The 25,698-nt window shown below is 42.9% G+C and overlaps 1 protein-coding gene across 1 annotated transcript in view; it reads left to right on the top strand.

Moving 5' to 3' along the window:
* Positions 1–18,713, top strand: part of SYNDIG1 (synapse differentiation inducing 1) — a gene marked incomplete at both ends in the record, with an annotated part of 53,676 nt that extends 34,963 nt beyond the window's left edge. The window contains one exon of the mRNA XM_084283505.1: positions 18,555–18,713. Within this exon, the coding sequence (XP_084139631.1) occupies positions 18,555–18,713 (159 nt within the window). The remainder of the gene's footprint in view (positions 1–18,554) is intronic.
* Positions 18,714–25,698: the final 6,985 nt, after the last annotated feature.

Here is a 25,698-nt window from a genome sequence, read left to right as displayed (position 1 = left end):
GTATCCATGTAAATGTGTCAGGTCCCCCCACCCCAGGCCCCCTTATTCCCTCAACACTTCTGTTCATTTCACAAGTCATTGAAAACTTCCGATTTTTTATTAGAATTTGCTAACACAACAGTAGATCACAGTAAAATGTTAATGGAAATGAAGATAAGAGTTGGGCAGGAGAAATGCCATCCCTTGGTGAATATTGTTGTGACATGAAGAGGCTGACATCCTGTTGCAGTAACCTTTTCAGCAAAGCTCAGTTAAGGTTCAGCTTTGCACTGCCCTTGCAACCATGACAGGAAAGCACTTCTTTAGCAGAAAGGAGGAAATTGAGGGTGAGCCCTGCTCTCATCTGTAATTGAATTAGTCAGTGTGCCTCTCCTGTTGCTGAAGTAGGAAATCCAGTGTCAGAAAGGAGCAGCTGAAATGAAGAATGAAGAAATTAGTATTAGAGCTGAAGACCAAAGGTATTCTCATCAGCATATACACCCAGACAGTAGGAAGTCAGGCATGGACAGCTTCAAGAGGATTATCATTTCCTTTGTACACTCTGCCAGCCACAGCAGGATTAAATAATGATTTTTCCAGACTCAAGTTGGGAGAAATTAACATAGCTGGCCCCAAAATGTGCACCAACCTACAAAGAAATTCAGACTAGGGAGCCTGTTCAAAGTTCCTCAAACCACTGAGGAGTGTCCCATCCATTTCATCTGGCTTCAGATCAGGCTCCAGAAAAGTCAGAGCAGCAAAGGCTCTCTTTGGGAGAAAGCCTGAGCTCAAGAATATAATTTCTGCAATACTGAAACCCTTAGGCACCAAAAAGAGAGGCACAATAAAAGCAAAGAACTGTTTGAGAAAATATGTCCTTGCATTAACATTCAAATGTTTCAGAAGGCCAGTGTTTTCCTCTGGAAATAATGGGAAGATCTTCAAAAGCAAAGGGATTCTGAAAACAGAGAGAAAGGTAACCTCAAATTGCTGGAGGAATCCCTTTCATTATGCTGCTTTCTGTGGGCAAGGTCCAGAACCTTTGTTCGCTCTCATATGAAGTTAAAGAGAAGCCAAGATGATTTTTAAAGAGCACTGAGGTGACTCAGCCTAATTACTCCAGCAGCAGCACTGGCAAGTGCAACATGCTTGAGATTCCTGTTGTGACCTGGTGCCTCGCTCCAAGCCACATGCTTGCAAATAATAAAATAGTAAAAACCCTTCTCCCTGGTAAAAGGGCTCATTTGAAAGAAGACTCATTCCAGCCTAGTGACAACACTGCTTCCATTTTCAGCCCTGACATGTTTTTCTTTCCATGGAGCCATTGCACTTCACACACAGCCTCCACAGCATCCTCCTCTGCCCAGGGCTCTTTGCCACATTGCCTAAGGATGAGTTGCAGGAGGGAGATTTCAAACTGCAGTCCTGCCCCTGAAGGGAAGCAGCACTGTGGAGAGGAAGGAACCGCATCCAGCCCGCCCTGGAGTCCAACACTGACCCTAGTGGTGTGCGCACCTTTTGCCATCTGTCCTACTGCCCAAGGCTGCCAAAATCTCAGACAGTTGTGGCTGTTCCACGCCACCTACCAGAGCAGTCAGGAAACTTTCTGCCTTCCAAATCTCCCACTTCCTGGCATTATGGGCATCCTCCTCATCATTCCAGATGTCTGTGGACACTTGAAGTCCCTCGCTCTGCCCAGTAGCACCCTGTGGGACAGATTTGCTCTCATCCCCTGAAAGGGTTGCTTTAAGTGGATATTTCACTCAACTGCTTTTCACCCTCCAGCATGAGGACACCACAGATCATGTCTAAATCTGTCTCAGCTGGAGGTTTGAAATGTCACAGAGACATATGCTGAAGGAGTCGGGGACAAAGTCATGCAGCACCCACTCCCATCAGGAGCTGTGCCCCACGACAGCAATTTCCCCTCTCTGAAAGTTTTGTTTACTGTGCTGTTTGAATGAAGAGCTATGGGTAACTTCACCGAGCAAGAATAGCTCTACCTATCATTATACGAGGAAGACATCTTTCCTCAATCAGCAGACAGCTTTTATGTAGTGGGAGATAGAAATATAAGCAAAAGTGCAATATATCTTACCCTATACTCTGAGTGGTTTTGCAATCTCTGAATTGAAAGGGAACAAAGGCCCAGATAAAACCCTGAAATAACATTTGTATCCTGTTCCAAAGAGGGTTAGAGCCTGGCCTTGTGCTGTTTTCTGGTGGAGAAAAAATAGTGTGGGCAATTAACTTAGTGTCGTTAGGATGCTCTTGGTACCATCTGTATCTTTTTCACTGCCACCAGCACTTGCCCAGGACAAGGATCCCCATTGTGCTACAAATCAAAGCTAACACCTTGGAAATGGTAAGAAAAATGCATGAGCCTTTCCTCAACATTTTACAGCTTAGAAAAAGTGAGATAGATACAGAGAGGGAGCAGAAGACAGCGGGGGAGAGCTGGTCACTACGGCACGCAGTTGCTTTAGACCTCTGGCTGCATAATGGTCACAAAGTCATTTAGCACTGATCAAATGATGGAAAGGGTTGTTCATGAATGTTTTATTGGAATATTTTCACAAAGTATGTATTTCAGTCAAGAAGCGTGTATTTGCCCAGTGCTGCAAAGAGATGAAAGAGAGAGAGGGAGGGAGGAAGAGGATAGGAGAGGGGAGAGAGCAAGCCCTGAAATAATTATCAAATCCCTCCCCACATGAATGGCTTCCTGCTGAAATCCTCTGATAGATAAATGCAACAGAGATACCAGACCTAACACAGCTCCACTTCTGTAGCTTCACCCTGGCACTGTAAGTTTAAGTGTTCACCCAGTTCATGTCTCTTCATCTAGACCTTTGTCCTGTTCACTTGCTACCACCCGTGGACATCCCCCATCCTCTCCCACACCCTTTCATGTAAAGCTGCTGCTGTGTGGATGAGATGGGGCTATTGCCCCTCATCTTCCCTCTTGGGATGTGTGTGTCATGGGCTGCCTGATCCCCAGGCACACTGCTTCTCAGCCTGCAGTGAAGGCTGCTACCTCGTGCTCTCCTCATGAGCTGGGATGGGCAAAAGGCACCGACCTCTGTGCTGTCAGCAGCCCAGCTGACAGATGGTGGCTCAAGCCGTAGCATGACATGCTTGTCTCTACCATAAAAAGTGGCACCCTGTATTTGACAGGAGTGAAGGGTTTCCAACAATCTTACAGCACTCCTCTGCCTGTCTGGATGTAGTACAGAAGTCCTGGGCACAAGATGGACAAGTTAAAGGGGACTACACGTGAAAGGGGCTTGCTTCTCCGTAGTGGCTGTCATCCAGCCAGATGCCCAGTGGAGCACAGCCTCCTCTCAGTACCTCACAGGGAAGGGATTGGAGAGCAAGAAGCAAAACCCTTTCAAATCAAAGGGAATCTGTTCCGACTTCCGAGGCTTGCATTTCACAGAACGAGTCCCCTCTTCAGCGGGCATCCCGCTGAGCCTTTTATCGCTCATCACAGGCAGAGTGTGGCACATGTGCTGCGTCCCCCCGCAGCGAGCGTGTCAGTGCATCCCTGCCGCTCCCGTTCAGCACAGGACACGTAGACAGGGATGCTCACAACCCTCCCGCTGCCAAGGTCCTGGCGCGGACAGCGACTGCTGTTCTGGATGGATTTTCATATTCCATTACTTTTGGCAGACACGGCAACGCCAATTAAATGGAGAGCGGTGAGATATTGCTGTATGCACACAGCAAGTAGAAGGAGAGGGAGGGAGAGGAGAAGCAGACATCACCTAGTTGTTTGTACTCCCTGGAATAATTTGATATTTAAAAAAAAAACTTTGCCAGGCTGTTGATGACCCCTCGGAGCCACTAAGAGAGATCCTTATTAGCAATCTGTGCTCTCCCTGTTAGACAATCAGGAGTCTGTTTGTATGCTAATAGGTTCCCACCGAGGAAGAGCCTTACCCCTGAGGAGCAATTTGTTAAAGGGAGAGGAGACCTTTGGGATGGCCTTTTCCTTCCACCAATTATCATCAAAGCAACAAATCTTCTGACTGGGGGCCCCATGAATAAAAAATATAATGGTCCCAGCACGCCAGTGCAAGAATTGCTGCAACTCTTCTCCTTCCTACTCCTTTCTCTTAGCATGGCAATAGAAGATTTGGAGAGGAGATTTTCTGCAGCAAGAAAGCAGTATTGTAAGGTGTTTATTGTAGATGTTAATAAGATGCTGGAGGAAGATAGAGTACCAAAGCTAGAGAATTCTTGGAGATACCTGACTCAAGACAGTTCACTTTCTTCCTACGGGCAGGAATAAGAGCTGACTCAAACATAGTGAAAGCACATTAGCAAGATGTTCTTGTCATCGTGGAGGTGAAAACCTGTAGCTCTGTGCTGCAAGATCCACAGGGGTCCCACACTTCTTAACAGTCTTTTGGGATCTTGCTGGTCATTTTGTGATGCCAGCAGCTGAACTGGTTTGGGAGAGGCTGGTACAAGGCTTGGGCAGGTGACTCACTCCTTAGCAGCAGCTTTTCTGGAGAGCTCCCCTGATCTCTTGTCTTTCTGCCCTGCTCACCATGCAGCAGAACAATGAGCAAAGGCTCTCCAGCTTTCTCTGGCTGCTGATGGGCTCCTTCCAGCTGCCCACCCCTGGGCAGATAGTGCTGCTGCCTGGATGTCTTTTATACACCCACAGCCCAGCTCCTTTCCCACTGAAACTCTTGGCATAAGAACACAGTGTACCACACCATCTGCCCTTCAGACAGCTAGCATCCGTGTAAGAGGATGGCAATAATGCCAACAAAATGCAAGGGCAGGGTTGCTGTCCTTGAAAGAAGAAAGAGAGAGTGAGCCAGGAGCACAGAGGCAACAAGAGGAGCAGAAATAATCTACAGGAGATCAAAAATGACGAAGTCTGTAGAAGAAGAGCAAGAGCTGAGATAAAGCCCTTTCACAGGCCCCACACATGCAATCCACTGTACCATTGAAGCCCAGGATTGTCTGCCTGGGTGTACTGCTGTTGTAGGAGTGAGGACTTTTGTATACAAGAGATTAGGAGCTAGTTTCTCTGTTGGCATCACAATGCTGCAATGTGTTATTGCTGGAGAACATGGAGTTCTTGTCGTACAGACGCTGAGTCATAGGAAAGACAGAGCAGTCATTTCAGGGTGTTGACAGCTTAATACAAGGTTAGGCCTTCTATTTCCATGCCAACAGCATGGTGACAAATACAAATGAATTGTTCCAGGTCAGCTGATGAACTTTCCCCATCGTGAAAAATGAGATCTTGTTGAGTCTTCCTCTAACAAGTGTGGAGCTGAGTCAAGATATGAGCATGCCCTCCAGTTTCTTCAGCCTGTGCAGAGGTGTTGCTGGCATTAGTAGATGCTCGTGGGATGGATAGGGTAGGATGCCTGTCTTACAGCACTTTTTTATCTCCTTATTCATTTTTCCCCATCCAAGCGTGGTTTGGGGGGGGGGGGGGCTAGGCATGAAGGAGAGCACCTTCTTTGCAGTGATCACACCACCTAAATTCCCTTGCAGTTCCCAGGTCTCCCCAACAATATGGGCTGCCAAGCCAGGATTAATATGCTTATTATTACCCTTCTAAGTGTTCCTTAAGGTGGCAGAGACAGCTTCAGGTCTGCATCCAGAAGCAGACACAAAATATCCCATAGAACCAAACCATCTCTTCTGGGAGGGTCACTACTTCACAAGAGTTTGTTCACTCGAGGCCATCCCAGCCCCAGCAAGAGCAGTAGCTTCCTCAGAATCAATTTTCTGAAGAAGCAACACATGGTAGTACATATTTGTGTGTAACAACATTATTTGATACTGTTTTCTGCCCTTGATCAAAAAGAAATGTCACACTTCTTGCTCGGTCCCTTGCCTGTATCTCTTTTTAATCTTAAATGCAGTTTGAGTTGTTCCAAAATTATTAATTCTCCCATGCCAGTTACCAACTCAAAACTTCCTGGTAGAAACAAGAACAGAAATCAGAACTGAATGCTTACCTACTACCAGTAATTCACAGGGCTTTTTGAAGACTTTAATCAAGAGTAAACAGATTTTTTCTCAAAAAGTGATGATTTTGGTTCTGTCCCTAAATAGGTGCAATTTTTATGTTAGTAAAACCAATGCTTTTAATTAAATAAATATAGGAGTAGAATATTAGCTTAATGGATTAACTCAGCATGTCACCCTGCATTATAAACGGGCGATGCTGAACCCTCCTGGGAACAGATGAAAGTTCTGCCAAATCAAGGGCCCAGCCAACCCAATAACCTGTCTCCAGAGGTGTCAAAAACGGATAGGAAGAGAGGGCTTTAAGAACAGAGCAAGCATGTACTTCCATATTGCTTTCACAATGTTGTTCCCAAATAATATCCACAATACATGAATTACTAAAATCTCAGTGATGAAACAAGTTCTAATACAATATCCCCTTTGAAACTGTACCTTGAAAGAAAACACTTTGCTGCTGAGTTCAAAAGGAAAAATAAATACAGTTTCAGCTCTTTGGTGTCAGATGTAGCAGTATACAAGGATGACAGAGTGCTTTATGCTCAACAGGAATTATACACTGGATCAGTTCACTATCTCGTGCAGAAAACCATCAGTGTTAACGTAAGATGCAGATCAAAAGTCAGTGACTGGACCAAGTCCCCTCTGGTTATTTATTATACAAGCAGAACGAGAAGGATGTTGTCTGTGACCTCTGTTGCCTTATTTTTAAAAGATGCTCTCTGCTGAATAACTGGATTAGAGGTAGAGATCCCCCAAACACCTTGTTGCAGTTCATTACTCAGTCTTACGAGAAAAGTCCCTTTGCTGTCCTGAAATGAGCTGTTCTGCACCAGACATTGCACAGGTGTGAGATGGGGAGCAGGCCTGCCTGAGAATGAATGTGTGAGAATAACTGATTCTCCAAAACCTGGAAGGTTTCAAAAAAGTATTACCACGTAGTAGTAATAACAAGAAGAAGAAGAGGGAAGAAAAAAGGGAAAAAAAAAAAAAAAAAAAAAACATAAAAGAAAAAGAGTGTGAGGTTAATCTGAAGTGAGCTTCTTCAATAGTTTCAGGGAATCAGGTATGGGAAAAAAAAAAAAAAGTATATTCAATTAAATAAAGTGTTTTACTTGACTAACTCAAGACATTTTATTTTAAGCAATGGGGTTAGGTTAATCATTCCCATCAGAAGTAAAATATAACAAATCTTATTATTTTTTTTTTTTTTTATAAAAACAAGACACCTAAGTACAGCCAGAAAGAGTTCATTTTTGTCCAGAGCCATTTATATCTCTGCCACTGCTTACAGGAGATTCCAGACGTCTGAGACACCTGAAACAAGTACCTAAACATAAAGACTTTTGTAACACCCTGCTGGATTTGCTACTGTCATGTGGGCTTGCAGCCAAAGTGAGAAGACAGGAAAGAGATGACTATTACACTAGGGAGCTGCTGCTCATGTCTAGGAATGGTAGAGGATAGAAAGAGTAGGAACTGAAATTTGGGTCTTGCTTTTTTCTCTAACACAAGCTGCTGGGCTCTGTAGGGCTGTGTCTGGCACTTCCTACTTCACCTTGGGAAAGTGGGCCATCAGCAGTTTGCAGGAATTGAATTTATGGCTCGGTGCAATTTAGCTATCTTACAGCTTTATCTTGTGCAAGGGAATTCCCTGTGCAGTCAATAACAAGTTAAGGCTAGGCATTTCTTTGCTGGTAAGATATAGACATAACCACTAGCAAAACTAGCAGATTGTGTTAATTTTTGTGGCCTTTGTCTGCCTGCCTGTCCATCAGCCCTTACTGAGAGCTTTTCAATCCATTGACCACTTGTGCTGTAAAGTAAGCAGAGTAGCAGAGCTGCCATGAATAGAATAGAATAGAATAGAATAGAATAGAATAGAATAGAATAGAATAGAATAGAATAGAATAGAATAGAATAGAATAGAATAGAATAGAATAGAATAGGAGTAGAATGACCACTCAAGCTAGGGGGTGTTCCAGACAAAGTGAGGGGCTGGGATGCATTCAGGGCTTCCAGCTGTGCCAGATGCACTCTTTTAGAAGAGTAGATATTAGTGATATTAGTATCATTAACGGTATCACTAATAGTATCACTGGTAGTATCACTAGCATCACTAGATAACAGTATACTAGTGATATTAGTGATGTTAGTATCACACACCAAGTTATTTCAGAGTCACTTTCCTCTGTGGGCTCCTAAACAAAGCTCCTTGTCTCTTTTCAAAAACAAAGTCCTTAACAGGAAGGTGCAGGCTCATTCACACTGCGCACATCAGCTTATTGCAGAGCTGGCTGATACAGAGAGCTCTAGCAACGTAAACTGATTTGCTTCATAAAGCAATACAATAAAATCAGCAAATACTTTTGTGTAGACATTCTGAAGCCTTCGCAATTTAGTTAGATTTCTTTCTGGTTGATGTTAAAGTAAAAGAACTTAAGTGTCATCAGGATACCTTTCAGGAGCCTGGGTTTGCTGCAGTTTCTGCAGCAACATTGGATCAACAGGAATCCTTCCAGTGCCTCCAAAGGACTGTGAACCTGGCCTATTGGCATTGACAGAGAATTTGCAAACTGGTCTCCTTCCTGTCCACATGGAAATTAAAGGCAAATCCTTGATTCTTTGTTCAGATTGAACTCTAAAATGGGTATATCCCCACTGAAGTTATTCTCCTTGAGAGAGTGCTGCAGGATTGCTTGCTCTTAATTACTTGTGGTCTCCTGTTATACAGCAAATCCATTACACTTTCTGACATACTGTAAGAAGAGATAGCATGTTAACCACACATAGTCTGTGACACTCCCTGCCCTCAGGACTTTTTCTGTTTGGTTAAATATGCTGAAAACCCAGGAAGAGCTGTCTCCAAGTGCTTTTCAGACAAGTGTGCCCCTTGACGGAGAAGGATTACATTACCTCACATTCACTGTTGGATGCTGCAGAGTCCACAGTGCTTGGTATCTTCTTACTCTGCTAGCTGGTCTATCAAATGAGAAAAAGTTTCTCAGAAATATCTTGGGCTGGGTCTCCTGCCACCACAGCAATCAGAGAGCAGAGGTTGATCAGAGGATTCAGACCTTTCAGGTTGGTCTGTCAAACAGTACCCCAGCAGCAATCCTTGTAACAATTCCATGTAGCCCCATGAAACCAACCCAGGAAAAAACAAACAAACAAACAAACAAACAAAAAAACACACAAAACAAACAACACAACTATCTCAAGAAAACCAGGCTTTCCCAACAACAGATCAGGAAGAGCTACTCTGAATGTCTTCAACACATGGAATTGGGAGCAGATAAAGAACAGTGTAGAGAACAGTAAGAATAAATACTCCTAGAGTAATCGAGGATTGTGATACAAAGCTGAAAAAAAAAATACTGGTATCAACAAACAAGAGTGCTACTTCAAGAGTTCTTAATTTTACCTTAAATATCATTAACAAATTCTCCTATTATAATTTACCTAAAATCCAGAGATATTTTTTTTCAGCTCAAATCAGGGCAGCTGCAGATGAGACAATGAGAGTTCAGAAGTGGAGGAAGTCATTCTCTGTACAAATCTCTTCCTGTTAAGACAAGAAACAATCCCAGAGGCACTTTCAAACCTGCAGAGGCTCTTTCCTTGTTCTTGTCCCCTGTCAGTTGTGGCTCAGGGTGCCCCAGGCAGGAGTCCCATCACATCCTTGCCCCACCATCCCTTTCTTGTCTGCTCTAAGGGTGTGAAATGGGGGCAAAACGTCCTGCTCATATACCCCAAGGCACAGCACATTGAGACAAAAGGAGGAGCCCCAGCTTGGAGCTGGGGATTGGTGCCATCATTCCACTTCAGACATACACTCATGGCTTGGTGTCAGGTCATGTGGCCATCGTCATGGACAGAAAAGGTCCCAAAACCGAGGTCTGAGATCCACAACTCATGTGGTTGGGACCACACATTGCACTGTGATAAAAGTGGAGTTGGAGGGTCATGGGGCAGAAGGACTGGATGCAGACAGAGGGAATTTACTCTACACCAACCCTATAAAAGAAGATAGTGGTAGAAAGATATGAATGCAGATCTTTCCAAATTCAGGAGATGGTTGTAAATAGCTTATATATAAGCTATTGTATATAATATATATGAAGGTTATTAGCCTTTATATAAAGAAGAATCAAACTACAACTTAAATAGGAGAGGGAGAGGGGGGAGAGAGAGATCATTAGGTTAGAATTGGTCATTAATAATTATTTGATAAACATAAGTGGTACCTGGGTAGCTGCATCCAACCTCCAGGCACAAACCCATGTGAGCTGTGTGGGCACACACCTGTCAGCATGTGTAAACTAGGCTTCACCACGTCACTTTCCCCAAATTTTCTTCTTCTCTTCCATCACAAATTGGCAAAATCTGCTTGAGGGCTAGAGACAAACTGGAGAGGCTGAGATCTTCTTCTTTACCATAAACATCCAAGGGCTCAAATTCCTTTATCTACCAGGAAAACAAAATTGCCCTCATATTGCAGGCTGAGGTCTCATCCTCTCAAGTGCAATCAAATGAACTGCTGTTGCTGTGGAGCTCGTCTAAAAACATCTCTCTGCATTCTGCTCACTCAGGCCTTTTACGCCTGCTGTTCTCATTATTATTCTCTTGTTTTTCCAACTGTCAAAATCTCACTCGGACATTTATAGTTTTATCTGCACTTGAATATACAATCAAACACCACAGGCAGCACCAGCCGGGGGCTGAATCATGTCCTAGCCTACGTCATATTTTCAAATTCCGACAGAAAACATTGATACTGAAATGATCTAATGGCTCAAACCCAGATGTTATGAAAGTTGATCATGCAGAAGAGGCAGACTCACGCTGGTCTCCATTTACACCCTCTCCTTCCTATTCACACACTCTTTTCCTGAGCCTTTCTTGAGCTTCCAAGAATAAATCTCGTTCCCAGAACATCCCCTTCCATGAAAACAGCATCAGTTAATTTAATGGTAGTAGAAATCCTTTTTCTTGTTTTCACTTGCCCCTTTGTCATTCAGGAGCTTGGTGTGATTTTGTTCAAACTGGATGTTCCTATACTATTACAGGGCAAAGAAGGTGATGCTCACCCAAAAAGAAATGCCACTTCATGGGCTGGATGGAGTAAGATTTGGTTAGACTGCATCTAAATGTGAAGTGCAATGTAAGAGTTGACTCCAGACACAAGATGGTTACCTGCCTGCCTTTTGTGATGCACCTGCATTGCACAGAGCTATGCTCTGGCCACGGAAAGCACAAACCTCTTTACTAGAATGAGGAATCACTTGAGGAAGAAATCCTCTGAGAGTAAGTTTTCATACCAGCTTTTGTTTTGCCACTCGGAGGTGCAGCAGAGCACTTCAGACATATGGAAGAACCTGGAGCAGAGCAGCAGCAGCAGCTGCTTATAGCAGCTTATCCCCTCTCCAGATGTCAAGGAATTTCTGTTTACGTCTCTGTATCATCCTTTTGGCATTGCTCCCCAACCACTAGTGGTATTTCAGCACTGCCCCACATGTAACACGGCCCTCATAAGCTATCCCAACTGGATCTCAGTGCTACCAGACAGTAGGTTATCATCAAGACTTTACACTTTTTAACATTTAAATGCTCAGGATTTAGAAGAGGGTTGATCCATCTCTGAAGGAAAGATAACAGTCCCAAGTTATCTAGTCTCTACCTATCAGCACCAGAGAATGGACAGAAATCCCCTGAAGATGACCCAAGTAATTGGTTTTAGAAACTGCTGTCGAAAGGCTGGATAAGACTACATGTAAGCTGAACACCTGCTTTGGAAGAGGAAAAGAAACTTAAGCATCATGAGAAATTAAGTCCAGCACTGAAACTAGGAAGTTTGTGTGTCTGTTTAGGACTGTCTGCATTTCAGATGACACCTTCTTCCCTCTCCACTTTCCACTTTATTGTGGAAATTCCTTTAACCCTTTCCACTGTAAGTTACAGGCAGGGAATGGTCACTTGAGACTTGTGTCGATTTCTTGGGTCAACCTCACAGCAGAAATGATGGAAACCTCCAGAAGAGCCTTTCAGTTTCTACTGGGCTGAAGTTTCTATTATATTGTGGGCATAAAGGAATTCACAAATGCCTGACAGAGTGCAGGACCATCTGTCATTTATTTGGATCACCATTTCTGCCTGTGAAGCTGTCTGATGGGACTTGAATAGCCCTTCTGTTGCCAGAGAAGTCTTCTCAAGCCTGAAAACTCCCCTGCCACATCCCAACCCACATGCCTGGTGCCTGCCAGCCCCATGCTCTTCCCTGCTGAATGGCACCTCCCTTCTGTCATTTATGGTCCAAAAGCAAATCCTGAGCAGCCTTTTCCCATCTGTATCTTGAGAAAAGTCTCTGGAGTCCTTTTCTTGCACTCAGTGAAACTAAGTGGTGCAACCCAGAGATGGGAGATATCACTGCCCAGAAATTTTAGATCAGCAGAAGTACAAGACGGACGAGCCAAAAACAGTGGCCAGGGCTTTTGCCTAGAAGAAAGATGGAAGAAGAGATGGGAGCAGGATCGGTTTCTGTATGAGTCACTCATTTTGTGTCATTTATTTGCACAACACTTGAAGATCGAAGACCCAGTGACTAAGGCTAATGACTGCATGTAACCTGTGCATCCCTGCTCCCTGCTGGCCATTTCTCCCCATAAAGTGAAAAGAAACCCTCCTGCTACCTGATCAAACAGGTCTGGATTCCCTCTCCTCCTACTGCATGGGGCCATTCCTGCTGTCTAGCCTCAAGGGGATGAAGCAGGATTAATAATTGTGATCAATGTGTTTCTTGTCTCCAGACACAGCATACCACAAGGTATTTTGTGAGCATGATATATGAGTTCGTGTGGGATGCAGCAGAATGTTTTGGCCTTGCATCTGTACAGGTACAATATTCATCTTCCCTCAGCACGTAAAACATGCAGCCTGGAGACGTGATGAATATGTTTTGCTGAAGCTCAAGTGGGAACTCCAGGGAAGTTCCTTGAAAGTGTTCCTAAACAAGATATTAGTTTTGTTAGTTAAATAAAGACAGAAAAACCTTTCAGGCCTCCTTACCCCTTCTACAAACCCCCACTCTCCACCCTGTCCCTTTCCTGGGGTGCTTCCAAAGCCTCTAGAAGGCAAGATTGAGTGAGGGCTGGTATTTGCTCTAGCCCCAGCTGACCTCAAACTTCATGGCAGCCTATGTCAGTAGCTGACAAGCCCCTGGTCATAGCTGGACATCCAAAGGATACAAGCCAAAGCAAAACCAAGAGGCGGGGTTCGTCCAGGGATACGAGCCCTTTGCAAGGAAGGTATCTCATCTTCTGGCTGTGCAGCAAGGGAACCTGGTGCTGATGTGATGAATTTTCCCCCACTCATAATTCATCCTGTGTCTTGCACGCATCCCCTGCTCTGTTTATCAAACCTGTTGGTCCCACTGCTGCCCAAAGACTGTATTAAATTGCTTCATCAATCATCTGTCTGCCAGACACAGTCTTGCTAAGGAAGGGAAGAAACAAATGGATAGAAATGCCATAAAACTCCACACATTATATAATTCTGATTAAGAAAAGTGCTTACTTCTGCACTCACTTTTAAACCCATTAGAATAGCTGTTTTGTATTCCTTACTAGTTAAATTAAGGTACTTATCTTGAAGATGATTTAGTGAATCAAAGCCTTTGTTACTATGGCATTTAGATCTTCATTCTTGTACCAGTTGTTGCTGCATTACCTTCCAGAGTCAAGTATGATGGGCCAGTTAATAACAGCTAAGTATTCAGCCCACTAATACTAATAGCTAAAGCTTTATTTTTCAGTGGAAGGGAAAAAAATGAAAGCAAACATTGCATTTTCTGCTTTACTGAGGTCAGAGCTGTGTCTGCCAAAAGCAGTTCACAGAAATCCATTTCCAAACTGGGTATGAATGGCTGGGCAAACACTGCCTTTTTATCATTTAACATATCAGCCCAAGGGACCTAGTGATCAACATTACCCAATTTCCACATCTAATAAGTAAAACACATGGGTGGATGCAGGGATTCCTCATCTTAGGCAAGGTTTCTGAGTAGACTGTGGTGCCTGTGGACACCCAGGGGTGCACAGAGCATGTCCATCACAGGCACTGTAGGTACCTGAGATAGGGCTTTTTTGTGAAATTGGGAACAGCATCAGCCTAATGCATCCTGCCTTGCATAATCTGCAAACTGGCTTAAAAGTGTTTTTAACCAAAATTTGGTGGTTTCTTTTTTTTTTTTTTTTTCCTTATTCAGTTTAATATTTTTATCCAACATACTCAGCTTTTTTTTTTTTTTTTAGCTTTTTTTTTCTACAGTTTTAACCAGAGTGGCATTATGAAAACATTCATCATTTGACCCAAAAATACGTGTCAGAACAGGAGGTTGAATTTGTTTTGGTGCCTGAGGTCCCAGTGTTGTGGTTGACTGCAGATACCAAGAAGGATCTATGATAGATGCCTGTCTGTGTACTTGTACATTTTGGGGCTTCTGGAGCCTTGAATCACTGCCTCTGCTTACCTGTCTGTGGCATTTGATCCAGGTGGCCAGTTCTTCTAAGAAGAGAAGCTTTTAGTCTGAATACAGACACTATAAAATCACGTAAACAGCCTGACCACTACATTTAGTTGTCTGCATTTAGATGCCCTAGTTTATTTTTAGGTTTTATGACCATTATTTTCATCTTCTTTACCAGGCCAAGGAGAAGCTGGTGAGACTGGGTCTGACTGGGCTCTCTGATCTACACGAGGCATTTCTTGTCTTCATTTCCCACATTGCATTTGCTAGGGCAGAGGCATCCCAGGAATGGAAAACCCAAACACAAACAGTGGTTTCTCTGTGTCAGGCATTAAATGGGCTAGGCCATAAACTGGCGGATGGCTACCAAAACCAAGGGACTTTCTCAAAGTACACAGAAATATCAAAGATCCCTGTTTAAAAATAAATAAATAAATAAATAAATAAAGTTCAAGAAAAACTGTTTATTAGTTGCCAGATGCTAACCTAATAAAATTGGCCATAATTGTATTTTGTGTAATAACCATTTTCCAGAACCATCTAGCTTAAACCTGCAGAAAGGCTATAATTTGCATATGGTGACATAGGGGAATAATGGGATTGTTTTTCTAATTAGCAAATAGCAGCAAATTTTTTCTTTGTCATAAATAGGCAATTTCAGACTATTTTTACACTAGTGGAGGATGTTTTTTGTGTTGGTACTTTCTCCATTTCAGCGGAAAACTTTTTGAATGCACTAAAGGAAGAACATAAAGTTGTCCTTCCAATGTGCACTTACTAATGTTCTCTACATCCATAATTATATGTAAATGTATTATAGTATATATTTTGCTATAATGTATTATAGTATATATTTTGCAAAACGTACACTAGTTTAAAAGAAAAACAAACAAACAAACAAAACAAAACAAAACAACAACAACAACAACAACGACAACAAAACCACACAACTCCTGCAATAGGCAATTTTTTGGAAAATAAAATTTATGTGAAAGTGCAGGCTTGTTCCACAAGTGAAATCATGCTACATCGTAATGACAGAAGATGTTAAATTCTGCAACTCTATGGCAACGCACAGTTAATACAAAACATCTGGTTTTGGCTGGGTTGAATATTTTAACAAAAAGCTGTTTTTTCATCATAGGTGCAATCCTTTTACAAAGGTCAGGACAGTCCTCAAAGAGCTCAACAAGAAGTAAACAAATAAACAAGGAAAAATAACTGTTATTTGTGAGCAGATTTGTCACTAGTTTGAAGATCCTATCAGAAAAAAAGGCTATTAGCACTCAACAAATCAGTCTTCTGAATACCTTTGGGTTGCTCAACACATCATTTTGGCTAGATCTTAAGGTTTTATTGAATCCAATGAAGACATAGTGTCAGGTTTTCAGATTATTTGACATTTTGGCTAATGGCTTCTTTTCCCTTGGAGTTTTGGGGCTATTTTTAAATGAAAAAATGCTGCTGCTTTGAAGCTTTACAAAGTTTCATTTAAAAGAGGTCAGCCCAAAATGTTGTAGAATTTTTCATAATATAACGTGACATTTCAGAAATGTCAAATTGAAATGTTCCAACAATTTCCAACTTTTCTTCCATTTTGGGTGTTGAAACTCTTTAACTCTGTTTATCCAAAGGCATAAATATCTTCAGTGCTGCAAATTTACGTTTAAGTCTAATAAATTCAACCTAAATTCAGTTATTAGGAGCCTTTCTGTTCAAAGCTTTTATTAACTTTCTGATGAATGGCAAGTGCTTGGAGAAAATCTTTGGGGAGAGCTGAATGACCACCTATTCCTAGAGCTTTCTCTGCTTTCATTGCCAAGACTTTCAAGCAACCTTAATAGAAGCCTCCATGATTCCCAAATCCCCTAGCACTTTTTCCAGAAAGGGCTCTGTTTCTGAGTGTCTGGAGATTCCAGGCAAGAAGCTCATAAAACCACCACTAACCCTGGTGAGGGGCTGGCTGGACATCCTTTGCAAAGTGAGTCGGATGCCTTCCCCATCTGAACTATAGGACGTGATGCTAAGGGTAAACCTGAGAGTTATTTATATGTTGTTGTTTGGAAAGAGTCATTTTCCTCCTGCCTGCAGCCTGCTCCACCTCTCCTTTAATATGCATTGTTTGACATTGTTTCTGCCTGAAACATTTATTAGGCATTATGCTTAAAAAATTAGGTTGATGAATGAGAAGAGACGGTTCTCCTAATAAAGTCATTGACAGAAAGGCCAGGAGCCTTTTTGTCAGCTTGGAATCTTGTCATTCGTCTGCTGTAAATTGCTCTGAGTAGCAAGATAGTAAAAATGATAGAAAATGGAGCAAAAACTGTCTAGAAAGTTAGATGATACTGAAGCAGAAAGTGTCCCAGCAAAATGAGCATTTGTGGAGAAGTACAATTAAAGCATTAAGAATTCCTCACTCATTGTAACACGGGAACAAAGACTATCTAGACCTTATGGAGCTCGTATGCTTCTAAAGGACCTTTCTTGTAGGTGACAGATCTGTTACTGCCTCCTGGGTGACCCTGCTGCTATCTAAAAAGCTGTAAATTTGTGAGGTTCATTGTACTCAAGCCTAAATGTCTGGCATGTAACTTCAGGAGCTCCAGCTGATCAGGTTGAATTCAAGACAGCTGCTAGGGTAATCAGACCTACATACAAGATTTGATGCCTTTACCAGGGTTTTGGATCAGTCTTGTAAGCTACTGGATACCAGAGCAAGAGACACCAAAGCCACTTTAGCACCATCAAAATGGAAACTCCTCCTTCTGCTGACACATCCACCCGAATGGCCCCTCGCTACAAGAAGGACATCGAGGTGCTTGAGTGGGTGCAGAGAAGGGCGATGAAGCTGGTGAGGGGCCTGGAGAACAAGTCCTACGAGGAGCGGCTGAGGGAGCTGGGCTTGTTCAGCCTGGAGAAGAGGAGGCTCAGGGGCGACCTTATCGCTCTCTATAGGTACCTCAAGGGAGGCTGTAGCGAGGTGGGGGTTGGTCTGTTCTCCCACGTGCCTGGTGACAGGACGAGGGGGAATGGGCTAAAGTTGCGCCAGGGGAGTTTTAGGTTAGATGTTAGGAAGAACTTCTTTACTGAAAGGGTTGTTAGGCATTGGAACAGGCTGCCCAGGGAAGTGGTGGAGTCACCATCCCTGGAGGTCTTTAAAAGACGTTTAGACGTAGAGCTTAGGGATATGGTTTAGTGGGGACTGCTAGCGTTAGGTCAGAGGTTGGACTCGATGATCTTGAGGTCTCTTCCAACCTAGAAATTCTGTGTGTGTGTGTGAATGCACTGCCCCCAGGAGGCAAAGCCATGGCTCCAGCACCAATGGCCCCGCTTCAGAATCGCGCTGAAGCGTGCTCGTTGTCACTGTGGTAATCAAGCAGAGTGTCCTGCTTGTATGCAGAAGGGTTCAGCTGAATCAAGTGTCTACCAGCTCTAGTTTCCTAAGTGTTTGTGTCCTGTACTAAAGCTCAGAACTAAGGTGAAGGCAAGGTAAGTGGTGGTGGTTGGCCTTTTTGTGGTGGTGATCCTGCACCAGTCACTTCACCTGGTCATGGGAAAGGAAAATTCTGCCCCTCTTGCCTTTGTCCAGGTAAGAACATTTTGGCTGACTTGGAAGAATTTTTGGTTCCAAATAACACTTTTAAATGGCTTTTCCCTTGTTAACATTCCCAGCCAGGTTGGAATCCACCCATCTTTCCGAAACAGGGTTCTAGCTGTTTCTGAAGGGGACTTAGGAGACTCTTGGCTTGCAGACTATCTGCTCACATTCTCAGAAAAGGCTGAGCTGTCTCAGGAATCGTTGTGACACATAGTATTAAATCCTACAAATTGTTTAAGCTTCAAGGCATTTAAAAATACTGCTTGAGATGCCTTTGGTTCCATAATCATCTCAATCATACAAGTAATCCAATTCAACTAAAAAAGTATCTGATTCCCAAACAGTTTACTGTCATATCCCCAAGCATGTTTCAGCTAAGAAAAGAGCATCTCATCTTCATTTTCAGATGAAACAAATAAATATATTGCATTTTTGTTGTTGTGTATCTTGCAGACAAACAAAGCTGTAGCCAAGGGCGACTTCCACCATGCAAGCTCCAGCTCTCGGCGAGCACTCTTCCTGGCTGTGCTGTCCATCACAATTGGAACTGGCATCTATGTCGGGGTGGCCGTGGCTCTTATTGCCTACCTGTCCAAAAACAATCACTTATGAGCCTCAGGAAAGGGGGAGAACCAGCCACCCAGCACCTGTACTGCAGAACTCCACAGCAGATCAGACTGCATGGTTTTTCAAAAAGATCAAGAGACAAACAAACACCTTCTGGGGGCAGGTACAGGCTAAGATGGGCTTGTGCATTACTATAGGGTGGGAAGGTGGCTGCGATGGGGCTAATTCCACCATTTGTGATGCACAAGTCTTGCTTCTCTTCATGAAACCCTGTGGAAGGAAGGAAGGAAGGAAGGAAGGAAGGAAGGAAGGAAGGAAGGAAGGAAGGAAGGAAGGAAGGAAGGAAGGAAGGAAGGAAGGAAGGAAGGAGAGAAGAGGAAAACGAAACGAAACGAAAAGAAACGAAACGAAACGAAAAGAAACGAAAAGAAAAGAAAAATTGAGGGAGGTGTGGAGAGGAGTGTTTTGCCTTTGCCTTCTTTGCAATATGGTGTTTACAAGAAGCTGGCAAACAGAGATGTTCTCTGAATACCTTCTTGGTGACCCGAACTTTGCAGCCAGCATGAGCTTGTGCTTAGTTTGCTTTTTAAGCACGGCACTGAGATCTGGAAAAGTATGGACAGTGGCTGGTTCTCTGAAAGAGCAATATAACAACAGGAGGAAGAATGTTTTCTTTCTTTTTTTTTTTTTTCCTTCTCTCTCTCTCTTTTTTTTTTTTTTTTTTTTTTTTTTTAATGCAGAACTCATTTGCCTAAGAGTGAAGCAGAGAATGGTATTTCCTACTCTTCTCATGTTGGTAGGTTTCCATGGAAGGAAAAAAGAAAATAATAATAAAAAATATTTTTCTTTCCTTTCTTCATTTTTTTGGATTAAGATGTGACCCACAGGCCCACTCGATACAGACCAGCTGAGGTTACTGCATGACTTGGCTCCGCAGACTGAGTGTGAGGTCGAAGTAGCATGGGATCCATTGTAAAATGAATTTCTCCATCCAGTCACACCGTGATAACAACACATTCCTGTGGCATATTGCTCGCCGGGGTTGCTCCACCCTACTGTGGAGACATGCATAGCAGCAAATGCAAGAAACCTGGGGGAAAAGTGCAAACTGAAATACTAACCATTTTTAAATTACAAAACATGGAAAAGCATGGGAATTAACCAGGGGAAGGAATGCTTCATACATTTCTGAGGTATTGCTCAAACACAGAGCATCAAAGGGGATCACTCAGATTACAAGCGGACAGCTCCTCCATGGACCGGGGACACAAAATAGCCATGGAGAGAAAAGCATGTCCCTTGATAAGTGATGTAATGGGATATTGTAAGGGAACTGAGCATTATCCTTACTTCATTGACTAGTTTATTTATTTATTATTTTATTCTTTACTCCTTCCCCACAGTCACCCTTTTATTTTGTTTTCTTACAAATGTACCATTTTACCAAGGATTTATGTGTATAGATACATGTATATATATGTATCTACATATGCATATATCTACACATAATCTGATCAAGACAATAAATATTTTATTATTCACTGCCTCCTGTTTTACCAACACTGTTTCTTTACCCAAAGACCTTTTTGTCCACCTCTGTATTTTGTGTCTGTTTTGCTCTGGGATGTTTTTTTCCTTCTGTTTTGGGGTTGACATTGTTTTAGTTTTGGCTTGACTTTTGGTTTATTTTTTTTTTAGGGAGGAGGAGAACAAACACATTCAAAACTATTTTTCTGCTGGTTATAAAGTTTATTAAAATACATGGTATACAGCTGCTTTTGCTCTGTGTGACACTTTCTTTGGATGGATGTGAAATATTAGACTGAGTGAAACTTGCCACAGTACAAGTCTGAATTCACCTGCCTGGAAAAATACCCATATGGACTATTCCAAACTGTATCTCAACCCAAAAGCCTATTGCAGTCAGTGGCAGTTTTTCTTGGGCATTGGTTTGTTGGGCTTCAAACCAAACTTGGAGTACAGCAACATTCCTCTATTCATTTTCATCAGTTCTCGGCCACTGCTAAAGCCCAGTAAATGCAGGTTTTTGGCCAGGTTTTGCTACTAAGGCAAAGTCAGTTCTGTGGCTCTTCTTCCCCTCCAACTCTTTTTTTCTAGCAACTGCCATGGAGAGGGCCTTCACTTTGAAGGCAGGCATTAAGGCATGGTCAAGTTAGCATTTCCATTCTGGATTTTCACCAATAGGCAGTTTCAAGGTTTGGATATGGGCAAGGACACGATCTTATTCTCCTTACTCTTCCAGCAGGATGCACAGGGTTTCCAGCTACGGTCCAAAGCAGTGCATCATGGCTTTAAAAACCATGCTGACATGTGTGTTGCAGTCCTTCTCATGCACATGGAGATCAGGTGGCTGGGCCCACTGTGGTTCAAAATTTGTCACATTTCAAACTGTTCCCAGTCACAAAGAGTGGGAAGTCTTTTTCTTGGTTGTTTTCAAGGGTATAGTGAAGTGTTGCTGGACCTGTACAACTACAGGGTTATGTACACTAGGCCTGGGCCTATGTCAGACATATTCATGGAGTAGCATCTTGTCTGAGTGAAAACTCTGGCTGAGGCTAGGAAAGTTTCCAGCAGGCTGTGAGGAGCTGATACAGTATTTCAGCTGCTGTGGTCCCCTTTCCAGACAGGTAATACACAATATTTCCAGACAGGTAATACACAACACTGGCTCCAAAATGCTGCCTACGGCACCTCACTACACAGACTGAGGAGCCAGCTGTAAATGATGACTCCCTGTTGTGGAGACAGACTTCAGGATCTGTCTCTTCTTTAACAGTGCATCTGAAAGAAATATTCTTAAACGTTTGTGGTGTGTCCTGGCCCAGCAGCCCCAGGCCAACACGGCTGTGGGACCACCCTGGCAGTGGGGTTTGTTCCTCCTTGCACAGCTGGAGGAGCAGAGTGGGTGACCCTACAAAGACATGGGGGTTCACAAGAAGTCAGTGCACACACACACACAAGGAACATCAAACCCTTTCAGGTTTGCATGCACATGCATATTCTTTGAATTATGAAAGAGAGGCTCATCCCCATTTTGTTTGAGTTGTGAATATATCTCACCATCTGCAGTAATGCTCCTGGAAGATGTCAGCTGTGGAAATAATTTTTTCCAAACATTTTTACTGCTTACCAGTACCTCTTTCCCCATCAGCCTGGGAGATGTGTAAAGCTCTGCCATCCTGATGGGCCCAACTAGAAAGAGCTGAGAGGTGGGTGATTTGGGCTCTTGTAAGACATCTGAGCAAGAAGAACAGCAAGAACCAAAAGTAAAATTGATACCTTGGGCTGCCTATGACCTTTTCTGTCTTTGTTGAAAGCCTTATGCTGGCAAATCCAGGGAATGTTTTTTTTTCAAGCACCCTTGGGGGGATTTCTAGCCATTTTCAGTAGCAGAAGGGAGGAGGGTCCATGTGCAAATGAAATCAAAAGCTCCTGTTGCTTAGGTTGGAAATGCCGCTTTGAAGCTGGGTAGCCACAGGAGATCCATGGCCTTTTATTCATAGACAACAACCTGCATGACACACACTGACTGAAACCACACTGCCAGGCTTTGCTTTCTGAATACCAGCTCCAAACCACCATATACCATGGGCTGCCAAGCACTCTCCTCATTTAAGATCTATTCAGAAATAAGCTGTTGTGTCATCTTTCCATCTATCAGCTCTGTGTCAGACCAGGTACCACCTGTCTACACCCAGCCAGAATAAACCTGGCATAAACTTCCTATTGTGTGCTCAGGCTCACTTGGCAGAAACACCAGTATGTGCATCTGCCTTACCCAGATGACGGTATTTTTGAGCAAGGCCATAGTGTGCAAACCTATATGGATAGTGAAAACATAACCAGATAGAGCAATACCTTCATAAACTGCTATGGCAGTGACTCCTGCTGTTTAGAGCCTTACCATTGCTGGCTATCAAATACTGACAGTAGTTATTGAGCTGAAATAGCATTCAGCACAAGATCATTATTCAAACCCCTCCTTTGGGAAAGGAAGAGTTGTGCAACCAAGGAGGAGAGGCAGGGATCATACATCTGCTGTGGATGATGAATTGGAAGAAGATAGGTGGAAGTATTGACAGGTAAAGATAGACGCTTGAAATTTTCTTGTCTACAGAGGGAGACCAAGAAAATTACTCTGGGTGCTTTCCTTTTTCAAAGAAGATTTTTGAAACTGAGTTAAATTACCCGTCATTCAGTTCAGCTTAAACTTATCCCTTAAACTTATTTGTTATTCAGAAGCCATTGCTCCTTTTATGCTCTCTCCAGACTTAAAGGAAACTTTATTTCAAATAGACCTCACATTTGGGGTACCTTCCTGCATTCAGACACATGGAGTTCCTGTCTAGTTTATGAAATAATTCTGCCATCCCAGAGAGGAAGGAGAGAAACTCTTCCCCAAACACTACAGTACCTCATTGCTCCCCTCCCTTTCTGAGGTGAGACCTTCATCTCATATTGGTTCAATCAGGAGGTGTCAAAGAAATGGCATTGATATCCTTACCAGATGACAGGCTGCAGTGATAGGTAAGATTTACTACAAGGAAAAATATCAACCTGTAAAGTGCAGGGTCTGAAGGCTCCAACTCAATCTTATAATGTAGGGTGTCATTGTGGATTAGGCTCAAAAGATGCATGGGGAGTGCTGGAGACTCACTGAGAAGGGAGGAAAAAAAAAAAGTATTTGTGAATGTCTCGGAGATCAAGGGAACAGAGAGACTCTCAGCAAATAATATGCTGGGTCAGAGACTAATTACACATTACATCTGCCATCTGACGGCATTTCATAACCCCCTGATACCTCCATTGATTCTCGGTGCCTTCATTTGGGAATCTTGGTAGCCTTGAGCATTTTTTATTGCTCTGTCAGTCTGAGATGAATTTCCCCCTTCTTCCACACAACACCCAACATACGGTGAGCTTGCAGGAGCTCCTGACCGAAGCAAGATGATGGCATGCAGACTGCTGGAAGCAGCACTGTACACTGAGGATGAAACAGGCTGGGGGCAGACACGAGCCTGCCTGTCTGTGGCAGAGACAACCACCTTCTCTGGGCATGCTGCCATGAACCCATCACAGCTGAGAGGCATGTGTGTGCGGTGACTTTTTAATTCAGTAACTAATTTCAGTGAAACTTAACATCATTAATATAATGATGAAGTGCCTACAAACTTCATGAGAAGAACCACTGCAACAGAAGAAATACACCCAATCATTGTCCCATGGGAAGGGGTTTTGAGAAAGCACACTACATATTAGATGTCAGAGAATCAACACTCCAGCTGCTAAAAGCCCCAGCCAGTGTTGGAGCTTCTCTCAGAGTGCACAACAGGCCACAGTACACACAACCTGTAGGACTTGGAGTTTGTTGCACTTACCTGTTAGCAACACAAGACCATGAGGTGAGTATTTGCAGAAAGGGAGTACCTAGGACACCTCATTATGTGCAAGATGAGCAAGATGCATTCCGGGTAGATAGTCCTAGGCACCTGACAACTTCAAATTCAGGACAAGAGGCATCAGACAGAGGAGAGAAGACAAGAATAGCGTTCTCTTGTCTAAACCAGCCCAGCCTTTTCAGCCTCCTGTTCTGTTTCCTGTAGCAGTGCAGCACAAAGGATGCTCTTTGCTGGCTGTGTGGCTTTGCTCACAGCTTTGTTTTACCAAGACAGGACAGTTCTTCAGGCAGTCTGGTCACTGCAAATCAAGCTCCCACTTCTCTTGTGCAGTACAGAACTTCGTATTCTGCTTGAGACAATTTGAGCACCTGGGGTAGCCTGATTGACTCACATTCAGAACTGGGGCTGCTTTTCTGAATTCTGTACTAGAACTGTTTTATCCATTATATTTTAAGAATACCTACAAGTCTTGACATATTTGTTATTTTTTACTAATTTGAGACACACTGAAGAGGCAAGACTAATCACAAATAAATAAATACTTAAATGATCCAATATGCAGGCTAAGTAATATGGATTTTCTTTCAAAAACAAATTCATGAAGCAACAGTTTTCACTGTTACTAAAAGTGCTTTGGTTATGAGCAGATTACAGCCATGACAGAATAACAACCTATCCAAGGAAGCAAACCATCCTGGAGACCAGAAAGGACACAGATGCAACAGCTCCATGGACATAAAGGAAGTAGCATGCATGCAAAAATACTGCTGGATGGTCACAGCAAGCAACCGAGTCTCAAGGAGGTTTTTGCAGAGGTCTCTAAAGCATGAGTATGAATCTACCCACTACATCCTGTTCTCACCCTCTTTTATTTCATGTTGCTGACTGGTTCATTTGACCATCTCTGGAGCCTTGTCTGCAAACTCATACCAGTAACTCTTGAGCAGCTAGTGACTTGAACCACTAAAGAAAGAAAAAACAAAACAGGCAACCTCATTTTTCCTCCTCCCCTCTGAGAAAAGACCCGTCAGTGTACTCTTGGCACACACCAGCAATTAGAGCTGGTTGCATTTTCTAATCATTTTTATGTTTGCTTAGAACATTCTCCACCAGAAAATGCCATTCAATCAAAAGGAAAGCCTGGCTGCAGGAAGATGTCATTTTCAAGGACATTTTATAATTGAGAAAATAAAAAGTAATACCCTTGTACAATGGCAGAATATTTCACGCTGACCTTTTTGAAATGTAACAGACTATTTTGTTTTGAAATTATTTGTCTCCAAAAATATTTGATACTGATCAAACTGCAGTCCAGCTGGCAAGAGCACATCTTGAATTTTCTTTAATTGAAACCTTGTTTGACAGACCCAAACTGAAATTGTTAAAAACATTTTGTTTGTTTATTTTTTTTAGGGAACTGCCAAAATGCAATATTTTGCTCTGTTTAAAGCCCAAAACACATGTTCAGATTGTGGTGTTACTTATCACATAGGAAGTCCAATTTCCAGATCTCTTGTACTTCATCGGTTTGTAGAGAAATTCTTCTTGGGAGAATAAGATGCGCTGCCTCTGCACAGCTCATGCTGCCCAAGCCCCTCGTTTCTACCAAG

The sequence above is a fragment of the Netta rufina genome (genome assembly GCF_964035555.1).
Source record: "Netta rufina genome assembly, chromosome: 3".
Taxonomy (NCBI): domain Eukaryota; kingdom Metazoa; phylum Chordata; class Aves; order Anseriformes; family Anatidae; genus Netta; species Netta rufina.
This window is presented reverse-complemented; position numbering and strand designations above follow the sequence as displayed.